This window comes from Balaenoptera musculus, chromosome 11 (genome assembly GCF_009873245.2).
Source record: "Balaenoptera musculus isolate JJ_BM4_2016_0621 chromosome 11, mBalMus1.pri.v3, whole genome shotgun sequence".
Lineage (NCBI taxonomy): Eukaryota > Metazoa > Chordata > Mammalia > Artiodactyla > Balaenopteridae > Balaenoptera > Balaenoptera musculus.
This window is the reverse complement of record NC_045795.1, coordinates 19,644,104-19,665,529: the sequence shown is the minus strand read 5'-3', so window position 1 is coordinate 19,665,529 and position 21,426 is coordinate 19,644,104. Positions and strand designations below refer to the sequence as shown.

Sequence of the window (21,426 nt, the reverse complement as noted above, 5' to 3'; positions counted from 1 at the left end):
GCTGTTTTCCTTGGAGTAGAAAGTGTCATTTCCTTAGCTTCAGACTCGCTCCCCCACCCAGTGCTAAAACTGTCATGAATATCCAACCAGCCTTTTCTCTGTGTATATGCTGCCTGCCAACATGTGTGATCTTTTTTATCTTTGGAAAGGAAGATCCTCACAGAACTAGAACAAAAGGCGGCACATTCTTCTGGCAGAATGGTCCCTGAGCAAAAGGACAGGGCGGGCGGCTGCAGACTGTAGCATCTGGGCCTTCCGAACGAGGTCATGGAAGAGCTGTTTTATCAGTAATAGGTGTTTACAGTAAAACATCCACAAGGTGCAGGAAGATGCAGCATGCAGACGGAAGTCCCCACACCGCCTCCACCTCCCCATGCTCATCCCTGCGTGCTAACCCCCATGATGGTTTTTGGAGTGGCCGTAATGAAAGCTTTGTAGACAGTGCAGCAGTAATCCCCAAACTGCTGAGAAAACATGAAGCTTTCCCCAACTGAAAATCCCAAAAGGCCTCAGACCAGAGTCTGAAAGAAACCTGGCCAGGTTTAAAAGACACAAGGCGGTAACTCTAATTGACCCACTGTTAGTTTCAATTCTGCAGTCAGTACCATGAGTGGCTTACATTAGCAGGTAGGACTTGAAGAATCACAGCACAGCCCCAGGCCTGTTTTTGCCTGTCTACTGCCACATGCCACGTTATGGTTACAATTAGAGTATCAAGAGTGATACTGCCTCAAGCATTTCCAAAACATTTTGCTTTAATAACATGAGCTGAGAAGCTCAAAAACAGCACTACCAAGTAGCTTTCTCCCATCTGGATCAGTTCTTCCAATATGAAATTTCTGGTGATTTTGAAAGGAAAAAATAAAAGTAAAAACCCTCAAAGGATTTTCCCCTTTACTCTCCTTTATCCAGCACTGATATCAGATCAGTTTTTTCGGTTTTTTGTTTTGTTTTTTAACCAGGCTTCCATTGTAATTGCATAGGTATGTAAATAGGCAGTAGATGAATCCTGAATATTCTGCAGAGGTTTTTTTTGGTTTGTTTTTTTTTTAGACATCTTTATTGGAGTATAATTGCTTTACAATGGTGTGTTAGTTTCTGCTTTATAACAAAGTGAATCAGCTATACATATACATATATCTCCATATCTCCTCCCTCTTGTGTCTCCCTCCCACCCTCCCTATCCCACCCCTCTAGGTGGTCACAAAGCACCGAGCTGATCTCCCTGTGCTATGCGGCTGCTTCCCACTAGCTATTTTACATTTGGTAGTGTACATACGTCCATGCTACTCTCTCACGTCGTCCCAGCCTACCCTTCCCCCTCCCCGTGTCCTCAAGTCCATACTCTACGTCTTCTGCAGAGGTTTTTAAAGAGTGTTTAGGACTTTATTAGAATTGGTATATCCAACCAATTGTGATTTATAAAGATCAGTCGATTGTGCTTTTTTTCAGAAGTATTAAAAACAAAAGACTAATCCTCCAGAAAATTATTAGTGAAAATTGGCTTCTTTAATTCTGCTCTTATTTCAGTAAATCTTTTAAGAGGCTTGTTATGTTCTACTTGTTAGTGGAAACTGGTCCTCAATGGACCGGCTCCGTGGATGGAGAGGTGTGACGAACTGGTGAGTTGCTGCCATCTACTGACAGAGAGTGGTAACAGCAGGTGCCTTTTTAGGCCTCCCTGGACCTTCTCTATCATCTTAACCCTGGCATAGCCCGTGAGACTGGTGGAAAGCAGATTCATGCGTCCCACAGTCTCACAACTTAACGGGGCTCTTCCTAGAAAGAACAGTCTTCTCTGCCCCAGAGAGCACCTCTCCCATCACCCCAGCAAGGAATATCCTCTCTTGCTGTGATAGATGGAATTCCCAACAATAGCTGTGCCCACAGTCATTCCCCAGAAACTATTATATGAGTTTTCACAAAGGCCTGACACTTTGAGTTTTATAAGTGTGCCAGTGTGGGTTTATAAAGAGGGGAAATAAATTCTGCACCTCTGATCCCAGTTGCTTGTTTACAGGTCTGGCTGGTTTTGCTCGCCTCTGTCCTGGAGATCAATATGAAGTAAGTGTGGTGTCGGTCTGGGTGTTGGACTTGAGAGGCAGGAGTCAGCTGTCATTATTTTGCTTCTTCAATTTTTTTTTACATTTTTTTATTTTGAAAGAGAAATTTGGGCGAATAAGTAATTTTGGAGATTAGTGTAAGACCTCCCATATACGGGTCACCTAGACACCAATTTTTAACATTATGTCACATTTGCTTTATTATTATTAATACTATTATTGTTGTTGTTATTTTGCTGAACTATTTTAGATTAATGCACAGATATCATGACCCTTCACCCCTAAATTATTTTCCTGAGGGAATTTCCTGGCGGTCCAGTGGTTAGGACTTGGCACTTTCACTGCCTTGGCCCAGGTTCAATCCCTGGTTGGGGAAATAAGATCCTGCAAGCCACGCGGCACAGCCAAAAAAAATTATTTTCCTGAATGTGGAAAGACATTCTCTTATATAAACGTTATACAATTCTCTACACCAACAAACTTAGCACTGGCCCTTTAGCTAATGTCATTTGATGTACAATCTATATTCATATTTTTCCAAGTGTCCCAATATTGTACTTGATAGCAGTTTTTTTTCCTGTTGCAAGATCCAATCCAGGATTATGACTACTAAAAAGTATCATGATTGAAGAATAACAGAATCTAGATCTTTCTTTATAAAAATATACTCCATAAAAGTAAAAAAGCTTTTTATCTTTTCCCTCTTCAAAAGGGAACTTACATAATGATTTCATCTAACTATCTCCTCCAAAACCTTCTATAATCATTCATCTTGGCCGGGGGTGGTGAGGGGGAATGTGTCTTCCTCTAAGCAGTAAAGCTGTCTGACTGAGGAGAAACTGCACACCCTCTCCCCAGAGCGTGTCAGATTTCAAAATCCTTGTCCAGATCTGTCTCCCTTATCCAAAAGGAGGATGCCCTATTTCTTGCTTCTGGCCACGAAGTAGATTTTAGCTGATGGTTCCTTGTCTTTCTAAAGGAGCTGGGGAGTATGGAGAGTTAATCCAGTGGTTGTTCTACTGAAGTAGAACTAACGAGAGAAAGAGCTGAGCCAAAGGGCACGATGCAGTGACCTTTCTCTAAAGAAAGCCCTTCACACCCTCTATCCTAGAGAAGCAGAACTTACCCCCCTTTGAAAGTCTTTCCCTGCTGGTGCTCTGCTGCACGCCCCCTGCCAGGGAATCTGGAAGAAGCAACAGTCGAGGGGTGTCAGGAGGACGCTGGAGAAGGGGAGGAGCAGTAGCTGCTGTATTTACTCGCCTTTTTCATCCTGGTGTTTGGTGGGAAGGCGGGTGAGGGCAGTGGAACCTGAGGGCCCTTTGGTGTCTTTCCCCAGATTTTCATGAAGTATGGCCGACAGAGGTGGAAACTGAAAGGCAGAATAGAAGTAAATGGCAAACAGACCTGGGATGGAGAAGAAATGGTGTTCCTGCCCCTGATAGTTGGATTAATTTCCATCAAGGTACAATATCGTCCTTGCCGTTTGTTGTCTTTGCTGGTGCCATGGTTGGATGGTCCATCGTGGAGACCTGTGCCCGTGACTTCTGCCTGCTGCCCCTCCAGCCCACAGACCTCTGTATGCAGTACAAGTACATCAGAAGACCTGCCCTCGTGTCAGAGCGGGCAATGGAAATGTGAGATGGGCTTGGGAAACATCCACCTCTGATTTCAGATACGATTCTGAAATGCCTGCCCTGGCCAAGAAAAACAAAGGAAGGAGTAACCTGTCTTCATCCTCTGCTCTCCTGTAAGGCCTTTCTTACCTCTCCCTCTCTCACCAGGTCACAGAACTCAAAGGGCTAGCAACTCATCTCCTGGTCGGCAGTGTGACCTGCGAGACCAAAGAGCTGTTTGCAGCCCGACCTCAGGTGGTGGCTGTGGACATCAATGACCTTGGCACCATCAAACTCAACCTGGAAATCACCTGGTAGTAAGTTGCCCTTTTCAATATCGTCATGATAAAAACAAGTGCTGTAGGCTCGTGCTGTCCCAAGGGTGGCTTGTGGACCATCAAAATCACTGGGGAGCTTGGTACGAAAGCAGAGTCTCAGGCCCCACCCCAGACTCGCTGTGTCAGAATCTCTCAGGACCCAGGAATCTCTTTAGTAAGCTGGGTGACGTTCACACATGTTAAAGGAGAGCCCTCTGCCATATCACTACTCTCCTCTTCAACTTCCTATTTTTAAATATTTTATTCTGTCTCCTCCCCTCCTTCTCAACCTTTAGATGTGTATAAAGAAGTATATCTCTCACGTCCACTAATTTGAAAGAAAATAACTCTCCAGAATGAGATATTTTATCCACGTAAAGATCCTGATTCTCGCTATGGTGTTTTAATTGCTTAGCCGTCTTTATCTCAGATACCTTATACTGCTTTGGAAATTTCTGGATATCCTTGGTCTCTCCACACTCTATATACTGAAACAGAATATTTCCAAAGGGCCAGAGATACCTTTTGTCAAAGCAGGGAACTTAAAAGTGGTTTTCTGAAGTCACCCCGTGAGAAAGGTCATGATAAGCTATTAAATACTGGTTGCTCACAACATTTGATCTTATGCCCCTGGTATATTACCAAATAACTAGGACATGTTCAGTATTAATGTTTGGGGCCACCTTTACAATGTCGAGGGCCAGGCATGGAAGCAGCAAAGACATGTTGCCTTGTTATTGGAACAGCGTCCACAGCTTTTGCCCAGCCCATCTCTCCTCGTAACTTGTAATGATTGACGTCTCAAATGCAAGATCAGTGCTTCTGCTGGAGGAACACATGGCACGCTGATAAATGGCATCATTGTGAACAGACTGTTGTCCTCTCAATCACACAACAGGCTCTGGGTCAACTGAAAGGAATAGGAGAGTTTTCTTTAGAACCAAACAATAATCTGTTGCTCTCTTGTATCATTAAAGTGTCTGCCCTTGCAAAGCTCCAGGAATTTTTACAGACTTCTTCAACATCTCATGTTGGGACAAACATTAATACGTTTGTGTCTCTAATATGAATGAGGAAGTAAATTTATCTGGTATGCAGGTGTGCACATAAATTGTGCTTAAAGCTGTGATGATAATCTGGGATCCCTTGGGTGAGTCTAGACCCCGTTTTCTGCTCCACTTTTTTTTATCTTGGTTTGTTTGCTGACAGACCAATTTGGCCAAAACCAGGCCAGTTCCCACTGGGTTGAGTTTATGTTAGTATAATGAGGTGCTTTCTTGGCCTGCGGACTGGTGATTATAGGTGACTTTAACAAATGTGTGTTCATGGGCACCTGTTGTTTTGCAGTCCGTTTGACGTGGAGGACATGACGCCATCCTCAGGCGCTGGGAACAAGGCAGCCGCCCTCCAGAGAAGAATGTCCATGTACAGCCAGGGCACCCCAGAAACGCCCACCTTCAAAGACCACTCCTTCTTTGTAAGTTCAGTGTGATTTCTGGAGGAGAAATGATGAGCCTGAGGCAGTGCTTGCACCCAGGGTTTGAAATGCTTAGTATACGGTGTTAGGGAGTCTCTATAATTCCTAATGCAGTCGTCCCTCAATATCCGAGAGGGATTGGTTCCGAGAACCCCCCTTTGATACCAAAATCCTAGGATGCTCAAGCCTCTTACGTTGAATGGCATAGTGTTTGCACATAACCTATGCACATGCTCCCAGATACTTTAGATCATCTCTAGATTACTTATAATACCTAATGCAATGGCAATGCTGTGTAAATAGTTACCAGCAAATTGGCAAATTCAAGTTTTGCTTTTTTGGAACTCTCTGGAATTTTTTTTTCATGGAGGCATAACCCTTGGATACGGAGGGCTGACTGTAATGTCATCTTCAGGTTCACCCTAAGCACGTGGTGACTAAGGAAAGCACATTCCGAGGTGTCTGTGGCCACCCGCGCACAGGTGGTAAACCACCTCTGGCTCTCCTCTCCTCTCCCCCCACTTAACCTGTTGCTTTGGTAAACACATGTAGACTTTTCTGCACATTCTCTAAGATCAGACTTTTAAAGAAGTGGGTGTAAATAATGGCCTCCTTGTTTTAATCAGAAATGCTCGCTAAAAAGCTGACAAAACCATGGTAACCTGCTGCTTTCCACTAACTCCCCCATTTTGCTTTGACTTCTGAAGAGATGGTTGCATCCTTCACCAGACAAGCCAAGGCTGTCTGTCTTGAGTGCCTTGCAAGACTCTTTCTTTGCCAAGCTGCACCGCAGCCGCTCTTTCAGTGACCTGCCCTCCCTCAGGCTGAGACCCAAGGCCGTGCTAGAGTTTTATGTGAGTGTGTGTGGCCCGCCTGGGTGTGATGTGCTTGCTTTAGGGGGCTTGTGGCATGTGGGCTTTGGCATGGCTCTTGTTTTATCTTCTCTCTCGCTCATTGGCTAACGGTTACAGGCCTCCTGTCCCCGGGTGGGAAATTTGGGCATGCATGCACCTTTGTGAGAGAGGCCGTTTGTCCTTCCCTGCTCATGATCTCCGCTTTTGTGCTGTGACTTTTCTGCGCTGTGGCAAAGATATCCATGGTAACAATATTGTCATTAAAAAAAAAATACAGTTGCACTCAAGGTCAAAGAAGATTTTCGTTCACAGGTTAAGCTAATGTATCACTAATAGCAATCTTTACAGTTGTAGCCTTCAAAACCTGGCATTGGATTTAAACCAATTTTCCTAGAACTATTTTTATTGAAAGAGGTTCTTAGCCTTAATTTATTGTATTGTTTGCTAGTTTTATACTATCGAAGCAAAAGAAACTCTTTAATTTGCAATCAGTAATGTAATAGGTAACCTACATTATATGTGTTATCCATTATGTCACAAGAGAATACACATACACGTATGTACATACATACCTGGAATGTTCTGCCATTTACAGACATATAAAAGTAATCTTTGAATGTCCAGAAAGGAAAGGGTTAAAAGTCTTCTGGTTAATAATAATAATAATTGTTATACTCCAATAAAGATGTTAAAAAAAAAGTGCAGCTCTAGACTAACTGGCAAGCCTAAATTAGTGGAGAGACTGATTATAGAGGAGTTTGAAATAGATTTTTTCAAATCACTTTCAAGTACCCACTCTGCATGCTCAAATGAGGTAAAAGAATGTTGCATTAGTAAGATATCTTTTAAAATATACTTTAAATAAAACTTAAAAATAGATTTATTTTTCTTTCTAAATGACTACTTGAAACACGTTTTTTATTTTTCTTCCAAATAAATAAATAAATAAATAAACCATAAAAAAAAATAATAATAATTGCATCTTATTCATTGGATTAAAAAACACAGGTGAAGTGGACCAGGCTAAACTCTAGTGGAGTTTCCACGGAAAATGGGAAGACTACATGGGAAAGATATGCACGTGCCAGAGAAGAGTAGAGCTGATGCAGTAACTGTCAATGTCATGTGTATATTCATGCTCATATGCTGCAAGCTGGAGGGTGTAGAGATGGTTAGTAGAGGTTTTAATTGCATCATGTAAACAAGAGCAAGATTAGAAAAGAATGTGATGGCTTCCTATAGCCTTTTGGATAAATGCAAACTCCTCGGAGCAGCTGTTCCTTTCCGGCCCAGTTTTCCAGGCCCACCTCTCGTCTCTCCAGGCTTCATTCTCTGCCTGACTGCCCCCTGCCGACCCTGAACCCCCCCTCACTTTCCTCCAAATGCACCCTCCCTCTCAAGAGCTCCCACAGACTGTTGTTCCTTCTAGGACGCACTTCCTCCTCCTTCTGCCCTGCTTCTCCGCATTTTCCAGGGCTGAGTTCCAGACCCTCTCTCTGCTGGGCGGCCCCCACCCCCCTGCCGGGGCTCCTACCACCCTGCAGCTTCCCTACATCACCCCTCAGTTACAGCACGCCTTCCCCGTGTGCCCGTTTATAGGCTCGCCCTCTCGGCAGGCTGTACGTCCCCTTCAGCAGGGCATCTCAGTCTAACTGGATATTTGCCACTTAAGTACATGCAAATTGGGTTTGGGAATGTGAGACTTGAGAGAAATGGCTGAAGAGGAGTTTGGAATTTAAATAAGAATCGTGACCACCAGGCACCCTCATTACTTAGCCAGCGCCTCCCGCCTCCCTCAGAGCTGCTCGGAATGTGTGTTCTGAAGGTGAGCTGAGGCTGGGCAGGGGCGCTCAGAGGACCCAGGGCGTCTGTGAGATCCCCAGGGGACCCCACGGAGGAAGTGCAGGGAGCAGGACTCAGCCTTCCCCCATCCCTCCCCAGAAGCTTCCTTTTTTGTCTGTCCTGGAGGCATAAAGCGTGTTTGGGGGGAAAAGGGGGGTGCAGATACAGGAGGAAGGAAACTGAAGTAAAGGAGGCCGGAAGTAGTGAGTCGCACGGAGACCCACCCCCTCCCTGTCCCCTCCCGAGGATGGTCCCTGGCCCTCCCCCCCCCCCCCCCCCGCCCCCCCCCCCCCCCCCCCCACCCCCCCCCGCCCAGGACTCTGGGAAGCACAGTTAAATAATCACTAATCCAGGAAAACATTCTCACTTTTCGAGGCAAAGAAACTGAGCCTGCAGAGGTTACTTGAGTGCCCCAGGGACACATCCTTTTACTCATTCTGTGGTTAAAGTAAAAAACCTTCCAACCAGATGAGAATGCAGAGTTTAGTTGAAACTGCATGTATTGGGAGCTGGTGGCCCAGATCCAGCAGTGATGGGACCATGGACGCTGCTGGAGGAGGATGGGGAGCCTCCGTCTGCTCCCCATTTCACTTGCTGTAACATTTTTGTTTCCTGGGCTAATTTCCAGCACTATCGTGATCATTCGTTGTTTTATTTATTTTTTATTATTATTATTATTTTTTGGCCACACCACACGGCATGTGGGATCTCAGTTCCCCCACCAGGGATCGTGGAGCCCACGCCCCCTGCAGTGGAAGTGCGGAGTCCTAACCACTGGACTGCCAGGGAGTTCCCTCATTGTTTTATATATAATTAAAATAGGTACTTACCTTTACTTAAACAATCAATTCTGGAATCCAAGGGAGAGTATTCATTTTGAAGGAGTTGATCTCAAATAACTGAAAAACTTTTCCCACAGAACAACATTTAGCACTTCGCCAAGACCACAGTGTCAGGAAAGGTGACTTAGAAATTGCTCTAACGCCTGCATAAACAAATTATCTTGGTTACCTGGATATTTCTGACCTCTGTGTTCTGAGTTCTGCTTCACGGATCACAGAGCCTGGGGCTGCCTGACAGAGCACTTGGGATTTCTAGACACCCTGGGAGCTCTGGGGTTTGCAGCCCTGGAAGATAGTTGTTCAGTTTATCAGTCTTTTTCTCCTCTTTTCACAGAAGCTCTGCGAACGTATTTCTGGTCTTGAATTGTTTGTGGCATGGTTACTGAATTAGTAAAACTTTTTCCAGGGCTTGGGATTTGTGGGTAGAGATTTTCAAAAAATAATTTATGAGAACTGAAGCAGAACAAAGCATCACATCTTTTGAGTGAAATAGCAAGAATGTTGTAAAGTCTTTTAAGATCGATGCCAAAAAACAAACAAAAAAATCAAAACAAAACAAAAGAAACGGTGGTGCTGTTCTTAACTATGGCTGCCAAATACTGTGAGATCCTGGGACTTGGGAAACAGGCACTGCTCCCCTGCCTCCAACCTCTTCTTCTGAAAAATGTCAAACCTGAGAATAGTGCAATGAACTTTCACCTAGATTCAACAATGGTAATAGAGTTTTTAAAGGCTTGTTTTCTTTTGCCACACGTGTGCGTGCGCACACACACAAAATCAACAATACAATGTTAATATCATGAAAGGTCTGTTTTTTAAATTTTAATTGTCTTACATTTTGTCTGGAAATGAACCATGCCAAACGCATCACTTGTATTTAAAATCATAATGATTTGCCTTTCATCCACAGTCGAATCTACCTGATGACATCTTTGAAAATGGGAAGGCAGCTGCGGAGAAAATGCCACTGTCCCTCAGCTTCAGTGACCTGCCCAATGGGGACTGCGCCCTCTCCCGCAGCCCAGCCGGCTCTCTCCCCAGCGCGTGCTCAGCAAATCCAGAAATCACCATCACCCCCGCAGAGCTGAACCGCGGCAGCCCCTCCTCCCAGAACGAGGGCCTGGATGACTCCGGCTCGGCCTCTTCCAAGAGCTCCTTGGGAGAAGGCTCAGAGCCCAGGCCCCACCGGGAGGAAGAGACCGAGGGGCCCGGGAAACCCGAGGCCAGCAGAGCGTCCGCGGGTGCCCGGACGGAGCGCCTATTCCTGGAGAAGGGTGTCGCAGAGGCCCTTCTGCAAGAGTCTGACGAGGCCTCTGAACTCAAGCCCGTGGAACTGGACACTTTTGAAGGAAACATCACGAAGCAGCTGGTCAAGAGGCTCACCTCGTCAGAGGTGCCGGCGACCACCGAGAGGCTGCTCTCTGAGGGCTCTGTCAGTGGAGAGTCCGAAGGCTGTAGATCCTTCCTAGATGGAAGCTTAGAGGATGCCTTTAACGGGCTTCTCCTTGCATTAGAACCACATAAAGAGCAATATAAAGAGTTTCAGGATCTGAACCAAGAAGTCATGCACTTGGATGATATTCTAAAAGTAAGTACATTTTTAGGGAAATTGGATTAGGTCTGGAGACACGTATCTTCAGCCAACATTCTATTTAAAATAGCCTATCTTTTTTTTTTTTTTTTATCCTGCCCCATCACAGGATCAGTAGATAATCATCACGTAAATGGCATTGATTTTTAATACTAGTAGCGTATATTAATTTTTATTTTCCTGAAAACTGATCAACTTAAGGAAAATGATTAGGAGTTAAATTAACAGCTCTAGAGAACGTCTAAATTCCCTCAGTCCCTAAGTTCATCATTCAGATCCCAAATATGAAATGGTGACCTTTTGAGCATCATAATCTCATTGAGATGTTACTGGAGAGGGAACCTCTCTGAGTATCAGGGAAGCAGGAAGGCCCTCCCATGGTTGAAGACAGAGTTAGGCAGTACAGATGTGAGAGGCACGGGCATCTCTCCCCGCCACCAGGGCACCACCTCCTGGAGGATTTCCTTCTCTGCAATTGGCCCAAATCGGTGAGTCGGAACCCCAGATAATCACCCAAGAATAATGTAGAAGCCAGAGAACCCTGACTTCACCAGAGTTATCTTCCTCTCTCCTGTTCCTAATCAGGCCGCTCAGGATAGACATGGGAAGATAGGAGTGAGGGGGTGATTTCCTCTTAGGCAGGAGGTCCTAGCAATGAGGTCGCTAATGCTACCCCAGAATGTATCTGTCTCCACTTGGCATACAGATGAAATTTTTAAAAACAAGGCACAAGAAGACAGAACTGGAATTTTTGTCCCGAATCCCACTGCCACTTCTTGTATTCTTTGCTTTGCCACTCTGATTTATAGTGCCATAGAGAAGAGAACTCGGATCTTTTCTCTTGAAAGAGCAGTTCTTTGGGAACCTGTTCTATAAAATAAGCTTGAAAATAAAATCAGGGGCAAGTCAACCCACAGCAGGCTGTTGCATCCCTTGGCGTGACGGCTTTAAAATGTGGCCTTCCCCGTGGCATCTGGAACAACCTTCCCAAGGCTTTTCTCACAGTCTCGGTCACGCTGACCTAGGTCTGGAGGGGATGTCTGCCCAGGGCAGATAATAATTCATGCTCTGACTCCCCACATCCTCTAATGCTCATGACAGATTGATTCAGCTGTAGGTATAGCCTCCGAGCAGTAGGGATGGGCATTCTGAATCTGCTTCCTGTAAAACATAACTCAAAAGCATCTGTTCAGGGCTCATGCATGGAGGCTGTTTGTCCAGTACTGCAGTGAAAACATCTTTTATCCCCTCAGCAAGCTCATGTCAGCATAGCTGACCAGCTTTTGCTTAGTGGGCAAAAAGTTGTTACATGTAAAGAGCTAAGACACAATTGATCCACCTAAAGTAAGTGCCTCAAATGTCTAGATGCCCCCATTTCCAGGCATCTAGGGTGCTGATCAGTAGCTCAATCCACCAGGAAGCACTAAGCAAGTCATCTATTAGTCTTATAAAAACCTGGTGGCTATAGGTTTCTTTCCAGAGGATTATTTCAATCTGCTGTTGTTCCAAAACTATCCCGCTACTAAAATCCTTAACTGCCCCTTTCTTTATTTTCATCAATATTTAAACACATCCATACTGTGCAAGATCAGGTTCTGCAATCTAGCTTAGGGAAGAAGACCCTAGAAGTGGGTCGGGTCGGGCCTGGCTCCTCCTCTCTCTCTGAGATGGAAAACGGCATTAGAGTTGAGGTCTGGGGCAAGTGGCTTTGTCTCCAGCCAGGATTAAAGCATCCGCTGGACAAAGCTTTCTCTTTTTTCCCTCCTTCACATTCCTAGAGTGCTAAACACCTTGAGGATGAGAAACTAAACGATGCTGCCTCTTGGACGGAGATCACTGAGGGCGAATGAAACAACTCTGATTGAAAAGACTGAAAGACGGTTTCCTATATGCTTCGTCTTGAGTGTCAGAGACTCAGGCCCCTGCAAGGCCCTTCCGACCTTGTGTAATGAAGTCAGCAGGGAGTGCCACCTAACTGGACGGAGAACATTTAGTTCTTCTCACTTGCAGAATTTGTCCCATTCAGTCGCCCCCAGCATCCTCTTGACGATTTGGAAGAACTTCTCTCCATCTCTGTGCCCATAGCAACTGGCATTACCCTGTTTGTAATGTTTCTGCTTAATATCCAGCAATGTAGAATTCTCCAGACCATAGAATGGATTTGCTCACGTAATTCCAGGGCCCAGTCAGGGAAGAAATGGAACTTGTTCCTTCAAAGAGCTGTAGAGGAAGCACGGCTACTCCTTGTCATGCCCGTGCCACTTATTTTCTCCTCGATGCTCAAAGAAAAATTACATGCTGTGAATGTAAAATTAATATTTAAGTGTACTTACCTAGGGAGTGTGGATTAGGTGAATTCGAGTAGTTTTCTGTTTCTGGGATTTGTTTTGTGCATCCTTTAGAACAGGTGCCTTAGATAGCTCACCCCTGTCTCAGGACACTACACATGTTGCCACTTGGAATTAGAGATTGGTTAGTAGTTGGCATTGACTGTGACTCTTTAGATCTGTCTGCCAGTTGAATTTTATTTGGGGTTGAGCACCAGGCGGAGAGAGTATAGCAGTTTTATTTCCCAAAGCCTTCTGATTGTAATATTTTTTAAACTGTTTATTATAAAACTTTCAAACAGAGGTAGAAAGAATCAGATAATGGATCCTGATGTGCTCATCCCGCAGCCTCCACAGTGCTCAATTCATAGCCAATCTTGTGTCTATTCTTCTACCTGCTTCCTTCCCTCTGGATTGTTTTGGAACAAATCCCAGATATTATGTCATTTTATCCACGGTTGTACTTTCTTTTAATAAGAAGATTTTAAATGAATTTTTTAATGCCAACAAAAAAAAATAAAAGCTTGAAAAAAAGAAAGTGTCACATCTCCCGCTGGGTGTCTTTGTTGTGTTTCTCCTTACGAATATGTTGATATTCTCCTTGGTACCTTCTACCTTTGCAGTGCAAGCCAGCAGTAAGCCGAAGCAGGTCTTCCAGTTTAAGTCTTACAGTTGAAAGTGCTTTAGAAAGCTTTGATTTTCTGAACACCTCTGACTTTGACGAGGAGGAGGATGATGGTGGTGAGGTTTGTAATGTTGGAGGAGGTGCTGACTCAGTATTTTCAGACACTGAGACTGAGAAACATAGGTAAGTCTGAAGTTAGCGTCTGCTTCTATTTCTACTGTCATAGCTGGTACAGCAGTTCTTTGTAGCTACCAGACGGGACCTGATACACATCTCCAGGAAGATAAAACCCCCTATACATGAATTGGCTTACAGATCCTTTTCATTGTCAAGTACAACTTTTAAATATCATTCACCTCTATTGGTGTTGTTTAAGGAAAATTAAATTGATTTTCTTCCTTATAAATGAAGGGGAGATTTTTGTATGAGTGTGTGTGTATATTTATGTGTATACACATACATCTTGTAGGTTTCAGTGTCTACAACTTGTCCCCAATGTAATTAATTCCAAATTAAGTAGGCATACCGTATTTCTGGAGAACTCTTACTGGATGATCAGTTTGGACCTGGTTCTCCTTGATTTGCATCGTATTTCTAATTCCTTCATTTTGTTAGATTTTGCTTTTCCCACCCCTTGTCTCTCCATTCCTTTTGGCCATTGGGTCTTTGCAGTAGATTAAGCTCATCAGTGCCTATATCAAAGCCAGGTTTAAGCCCCGTGGTCCATGTTTTCCTTAGAGCGTAAGAAGAGATGACTGATAACTGATAACTGATAACTGCCACTAGATCTGCAGGCCTCCAGCTGGAATGCGGCCTTCTCTAGGATGGGGATGGGACAGGGCAGTGGGAAGGGAGGATAAAGGTGAAATGTTGTCACCTTCTCCATTGGGCTTTCTTGTACCAAACCACATGTTTAGAGCTAGAGCCTGGGGTCCATTCTGTAAGCACAGTGAACATACTCAGCTCCATCAATTGCTGCAAAAAAAAAATACACAAACACTTTCCCAAATGAAAGGGTGGGTTTCCATCCATCGTTTCTTTTGACATGTTATATACACTGATTTTCAAGTTACAACAAGCTATGGCTGTTCAACCTTCGCAAACCTCTCTGTGGGTGGTGTTAATATTTTGGAGTTTTGTTGTTCCTGGAGGGTTTCTTCTGCCAAAGTGAAACCAGGAAAAGAAAAAGTGAGAAATAGAATTTATCCTTTGAGCAAACTGGGGGCATAGCAAAGAAAATTTACGAAATGAATGTCATGTTTAAATTATCCTTCTACATTCTACACTGAGATTCTTCTAACTTGATTGAATTTGTGAAATGCTTCTTAAACCAAACATCTTCCTGTATACTTGTTAGCTTAAGCTATTAGATGATCGATCAAGATCAGATTAAACTTTTTTTCTTCTTGCTATAAGAAGCATTTTAAAAACATCATAGCCTTTGTAAATTTTACAGAACATTGCTATTAAATATGTCTAATTTGATCAGTCTTACCATATGTCATCAGAGGTATTATGGAAAATTGTGGAAATTGTGTGTGTGTTTTAAATATGTGCTGACTACCAGGACACAAGCTGAATGTTTTCCCCTTGGAGGCAAATGTGAATCAGAGTAAGGCATTCAACGCCTCTAAACTCTGGTGCATGATCTTTTTAAACTGTGGAGACTGGGGAGCATGAAACTAGAAGCCAAAAACCACCTAGCTGTGTGAACTAGGACGCTCTGGTTAACACCTCTGCTGGTCATTCCTTCCGTGTGTGAAATGAGACTCTTCCCTCCCCCTCGCCCTCCTGCACAAATTCATATTAAGAATAAAATTAAATAATAGGTGCCACAGATTTATTTTTAAATGTAAGTGCCCATCATGATACAACTTTAGACAGTTCAACGGTGGGCTTTACACAAAGCCTGCGAGGCAGAACTAAGCGATACAAATGCCCCTTTTAGCTTTTGTCTGGAGTAGAACATCATGTTTCTTCCTAGCAGCTTTCCTTTCTCCTTTTCTTCAAGTCGCAATTGATTTAAGGCCAGGAAAAAGCCTTGACTGATTATTTCTTAATGGTATTGCTCTTGGGAAACCACAGGTACGTAGGACAGTTTAATCCCAGAAAATTTGGCAAACCACCCCGTCAACAGAACAGGAAAGTGCCACAAAATGAGGGCACATTTCAAAAGACTTCTTGGTGAGCCAACTTTACAAATGGTTCCTTGTGCTTGAGAAGCAAACAGAGAACTCTGGAAACAGTCTGTTTGCAGGATCTTTTTAATATTAGGCAAATTGGTGACCAGGCTTAGTTATGAAATAGTTTTTGAAAGGTATCTCTATTTTTCAAGATAGGCAAGCGCAAGACTCTTTTCAGTGGGTGCTGTGATTGAGTTGACCTGTGATTTCCATGCAGAAAGAAACAGCTAACATGTCACTCACCTTCCTGCTTCAACAGTTACAGATCAGTACACCCGGAAGCCAGGGGGCACCTCAGTGAAGCCCTGACTGAGGACACGGGAGTCGGGACTAGTGTGGCAGGAAGCCCTCTCCCACTGACCACGGGAAATGAAAGCCTGGACCTCAGCATCATCAGGCACCTCCAGTACTGCACCCAGCTCGTCCAGGTAGGACTGGTGACGGCACTGGGTTTTTAGAGCCCAGGCTGTTGATGCACCAAGAATGAATGTGTGCTTCCTTTTTTGAGTTTTCCCAGGAAAATGAGAATTCAGGAATAAGAGAACCATCCTGCTTTGATTTGACCCAACTCAGAAACTCTGAAAGGCATGGCCATGCTCCCTCAATCCTGGGTTTTCTATCTTAAAACCTAGATCTCCAGACTTTAACAGGTAGTAGGTGACATATAATGTGCTCTTGCTTTCAAATCATTTGATAATAGGTGAGAGTAATGTGATTTTTTTTTAGGTGAGGAATTTGCATTCTGCCATCTACAAATGGACTTTGAAAGCCACTATTATTGAACATATGTTAATATGAACCCATCACATGAGCTAGTTTTCTACCACCTGGACAGCTAAAGGCAAAATGCTCCAGAACATAAGCACAGTTTCCCAGATCTTGAATAAGTACTTATTAGCAACAAGAAGAACATTTTACAGGTATTATCCTCCTCACCAGTTCGCCTTCATTCTGCGACACCCTGGGGCTCACTTTTCTTCTCATTTCAGGCTGTTAATCACTTAAGATTTTGCCACAGCAGAGCAACAATTTTGACATTCTTTTGCTGCAGGGAGAGTTTCAGCTGTCTTGAACAAAGCATTTTCCCCCAAGCAGCTATTGGTACTTGAATGCTTCCTCCTCACCTGGTGGCTTGTCTTCTCCCAATCTTGTTCTTCTCCCGCTTGCTTGGATGTGTGGGGAACACAAAAAGAATGTGAAAGCAAATGTATAATGGTTTCAGGGGGGTGGGCCAGGCAAGAAGAGGAGGAATCATGCTTTTAAGAGCACATGGCCAACTGGAAGACCAGAGGCAGGGTGAGGAGGAAGGACCCCAGGGAGGCCGGGAGAGGGTTAATGTTGCTTTTTTAGTAACACACTTGTGATGAGATGTAGAAGAATCTGCTTCTCCTCCACGAATGTAGACCCTCAAAGCAGCCTCAGACACCTCACGTGCTCTGGGAAACTGGTTGGCAGTTATGACTCTTGCAGTAGGTTGGCCAACACCCCAGCAGATTCTTCTGTTGAGCGTTGAATTTACAAGCCAGGTGCTGACACCCAATCTGGCAGAAGGTGAAATTTTTTTTTCTGACCAAAATGGACAAGGATTGTCGTTGACTTATAGCTATCCTCTATTCACCAAGCATTGGAATGAGATGGTTTTCACAGCTCTTTGTCCTTGGTGAGCCCGAGACTGTGCTGAGCAAACTCCCCGTTCACCTTTTAGGCGTAAAGTCATTACTTTGTGAGGCATGGGAGAATTCTCTTCCATGAAGGGATGGATGTTTTCTCTCAAAGAATAATTGGCATGCAATAGTCAGTGCAGTGTTTCTCTCGATAATAAGGCCTTGGTTATAACACTTCAACTCTTCTGTGGAGAAAATCAACACTAGAAAAACAAGAAGGGAGTTCCTCTCTACGTGGTACATGAGATACTGCCCAATTCATGAATCGTTTAGTAAAGCCAATTAGATCTTTAAAATTTAAAAAAAGGAAAAGAATTTGTAGAGACGTGGATGGACCTAGAGATGGTCATACAGAGCGAAGTAAGTCAGAAAGAGAAAAACAAATATCGTATATTAACGCCTACATGTGGAATCCAGAAAAATGGTACAGATGAACCGGTTTGCAAGGCAGAAATAGAGACACAGATGTAGAGAACAAAAGTATGGACACCAAGTGGGGAAAGGAGGGGTGGGATGAATTGGGAGATTGGGATTGATATATATACACTGACATGTATAAAATAGATAACTAATGAGAACCTGCTGTATAGCACAGGGACCTCAGCTGTACAGTAGAAATAAACACAACATTGTAAAACAACTATACCCCAATAAAAATAAAGAAAGAAAGAAAAAAAGAAGAAAAACAAAAGAGGTAGACCTAAAGATATAGAATAAAAGAGTAAGGGTTAGAAGCTTGATTTCTAATTCACACCCACTCCTGAATCAGTGAGTTTACTTATTCATTTGGTATATAATTGCAAAGAGATAAAAATGGGCAGTGCGTAAGAATCATAATAGCTATAATTATGTTTAAAATAAAGAAAGCAGGGCTTCCCTGGTGGCGCAGTGGTTGAGAATCTGCCTGCCAATGCAGGGGACACGGGTTCGAGCCCTGGTCTGGGAAGATCCCACATGCCACGGAGCAACTGGGCCCGTGAGCCACAATTACTGAACCTGCGCGTCTGGAGCCTGTGCTCCGCAACAAGAGAGGCCGCGACGGTGAGAGGCCCGCGCACCGCGATGAAGAGTGGCCCCCGCTTGCCACAACTAGAGAAAGCCCTCGCACAGAAACGAAGACCCAGCACAGCCATAAATAAATAAATAAATAAATAAATAATTTTAAAAAATAAATAAATAAAATAAAGAAAGCAGTTATTTTCTACCGTATTTATTTACATGAAAGGCATTAGTACATAATTGCTGCGCTTGACTTTTGAATTTGAAAAATTCTCTTTGCCTTAGAGTCCAAATGCTTTAGACCATACAGGATGGTGGTACAGGTCTGCATGCTGCAGCCATGCCTACCAAGTGAAGGGGACAGGTTTCTGAGAGACACAGAAAGGACTAGAACCTTCAGGCAGCAACTGACTTCTGTCCTTTCCCCTCTCAAGCCCTTCCTTATTCTTGTGATCTGCACACAAGTGAAATCACTTGCTATTTATGTGCCCTTGAGCACGTTACTTGACCTCTCTGTGCCTCAGTTTCCTCATCAGTAAAATGGAAAATCAAAAGTTCCCACCTCATTGGATTGTTGTGCAAAATAACACAAACTAGTCCATGTATAAGGCTCAGACCAGTGCCTGGTACATAGTAAGCACTTGTTAACTATAGTGAGATAGCTTTGATTGTAATTAGGATTATTCTACAGCACGCTCTTAATTCTCAGCTTGAAAACAAGGAAATAAATCAGGCTGTGAAAAATTACTACGCTTTTAAAAAAAAAAATCTTTTTTCTGTTTCCATACCGGAGGGCAACCTAAATATGCCCTTCAAGTTTCAGAGAGGATTTTTAGGTTGACAGTACATACAAGAAAGGTAACTTTATAATAACCTTGCAACCCTACTACTGAGAAAATTCAGGAATTTACACAGGCATGAAAAAAGTTGAAAGCAACAAAAACATGTCTGATTTCAGCAGATGTTGTAACCGGCCTGGAATGAGGAACATTTTCAAACTGGAAGAGAAACGTGTATGAGTTTAACATCCCCACTTCATTCAAAAGGACAAGGTTGAGTGGGGAAAGCTCTTTTGACAACAACGTAATTGACACGGTGGTTTTGTTTGTTTTATCAGCAAATTGTTTTCTCAAGCAAAACCCCATTTGTGGCCAGAAACCTCTTAGAGAAGCTTTCTAGGCAAATCCAAGTGATGGAGAAGCTCTCAGCCATCAGTGATGAGAACATAGGAAACATCAGTTCTGTCATCGAAGGTGAGCACCTGCAGTTACGCTGCCATTCTTGTAAATGATGACCCCGTGAGCCCCCTCCCCTGCCTGCATCTATCCATGGCTTTGTTAGGATGGCAGAGAAGCGCTCTTGGGCTGTAGAGGAAGGTCTCCACACTGGTGTGGTCATAATTAACACCATGCTTCAGCCTTCGGAGTCAAAGCAGCAGACGCCTAGCTTTTTCTAGAGGGGCCTCCACCTCCAGAAGGCAGACTCTAGTGTATACACAGAACCAGCATCCACCTCCCAGGCAGTTTCACAGACTTGTTCGCCTGGTGTGGTTCCATTTGGGGCAGGTAATTAAGATTGTGCTTGCACCACAGAGCTGGCTGAGACAGCTCCCATAGTGGTTGACTGTCAAGGCAAGGTGCTCTCAAACCCTACTGGGAAAGGTAGAAAAACGAGAAGTCAAAGGCCTTCAGGAGCGTCCCTGGTTCAGAGAGCTTTAGGTAGAGAACTTGACCCAGGAAAGATACCTTTGAATCTGTGTGGTCTGGCTACAGGGCTGTTTCCTAAAGACAAGAATCTGTATCGTTTTTCACATCAGATAGTCTGTGGAAATAGTGGAAAACTAGAATCTTCTGGATTATCTCCGATTAAGCTTAAAACACCCTGTAGGTTCTTTCTATACATTTCTGCCTCCTGCTTCCGGTCCTCCCAGGAGCAGGTGACCTTGGCAGCTCTCTGAGAGATGTGAAAAGGGGCAGGACATTCAGACTCCTGTCCGTTCCTCCCCCAGGCCCCTCTGCATGATCACAGCCACATGAGTGAAATGCTGACCGTGGCATATGGCTCTTCAATCATTTCAGTCAGAGAGCCGCCTGGGCAGGGTGAAAAAACACCTTCAGTCATCCTCTGCTCTGTTGCACCCCCTGCGGAAAAGTCTCCTGAGGTTTGAGTCTCTGATCCTGTACATTTTTTGCTGTTAAGTTATAGGAGATGAGATGATTGGACCTTCTCCCAAGGGTAGACCTGCTGTTTTCTATCACCTAAAGCAAACAGTTTTGCTTTTGCTGCATTTTCTTTGCTGCCCAGGCTGGATGAGATCCTCATCTCAACTTCTTTGCCCTCGGGACACCTGCCAACGACAGAGGAATCCTGTAGTTCTGATTAAAAAACAGTCTTTAAAAAAAAAAGGAAGGCCCTTGGTGATGACTGCCCCATCCTCACCCAGGTCCATCTCGTCATCTGTTTCTTCAAAACATGTATCATGGGATGGGGGGTTGCTCTTCTATTCCAGCCATACCGGAATTTCACAAAAAGCTGTCTTTGCTGTCATTCTGGACCAAGTGCTGCAGCCCGGCTGGGGTCTACCACAGCTCAGCAGACAGAGTGATTAAGCAGCTAGAAGCCAGCTTTGCCAGAACTGTCAACAGAGACTATCCCGGACTCGCAGACCCAGGTACAGGGCAGCAGGAGCAAGGGAAACATTTCTGTCGTTTGTTTTGAGAGTGAGTGCTGGAGAGGTTCCCTCAACACTTTCCCCGCAGCGAGCCCTGAGAAAGGGCTTACCCTCCAGAGAAAACATCACCTACTCAGTAAAATCAGAGAAAAGAAAGACACTGAACATGTTTTCATTCTGAATATCAGCAGTGACTTTGAAAAGGACTATATGTCTGTGTTGCTACTGAAGTACGTATCCTTTTTTCATTAAAATGTCAGCAATACAGGAGTGTCAAATGGCATAACCACTTGGGAAAAACTGTTCAGCAGTGTCTATGAAAACTAAATATGTATCCTCCTACCCTGTGATCCAGCAA

At 44.0% G+C, this 21,426-nt stretch overlaps 1 protein-coding gene across 3 annotated transcripts in view; it reads left to right on the top strand.

The window, feature by feature from the left end:
* The window catches only part of RIPOR2 (RHO family interacting cell polarization regulator 2), a 110,885-nt gene that overhangs the window by 75,532 nt on the left and 13,927 nt on the right, over nt 1–21,426 (top strand). For all 3 annotated transcript variants that reach the window (XM_036869854.1, XM_036869856.1, XM_036869855.1), the window contains exons 9-17: nt 2,021–2,064; nt 3,400–3,525; nt 3,845–3,993; nt 5,341–5,470; nt 9,919–10,596; nt 13,550–13,734; nt 15,994–16,162; nt 19,515–19,650; nt 20,907–21,068. In XM_036869854.1, coding sequence (XP_036725749.1) covers nt 2,021–2,064; nt 3,400–3,525; nt 3,845–3,993; nt 5,341–5,470; nt 9,919–10,596; nt 13,550–13,734; nt 15,994–16,162; nt 19,515–19,650; nt 20,907–21,068 — 1,779 coding nt within the window. The remainder of the gene's footprint in view (nt 1–2,020; nt 2,065–3,399; nt 3,526–3,844; nt 3,994–5,340; nt 5,471–9,918; nt 10,597–13,549; nt 13,735–15,993; nt 16,163–19,514; nt 19,651–20,906; nt 21,069–21,426) is intronic.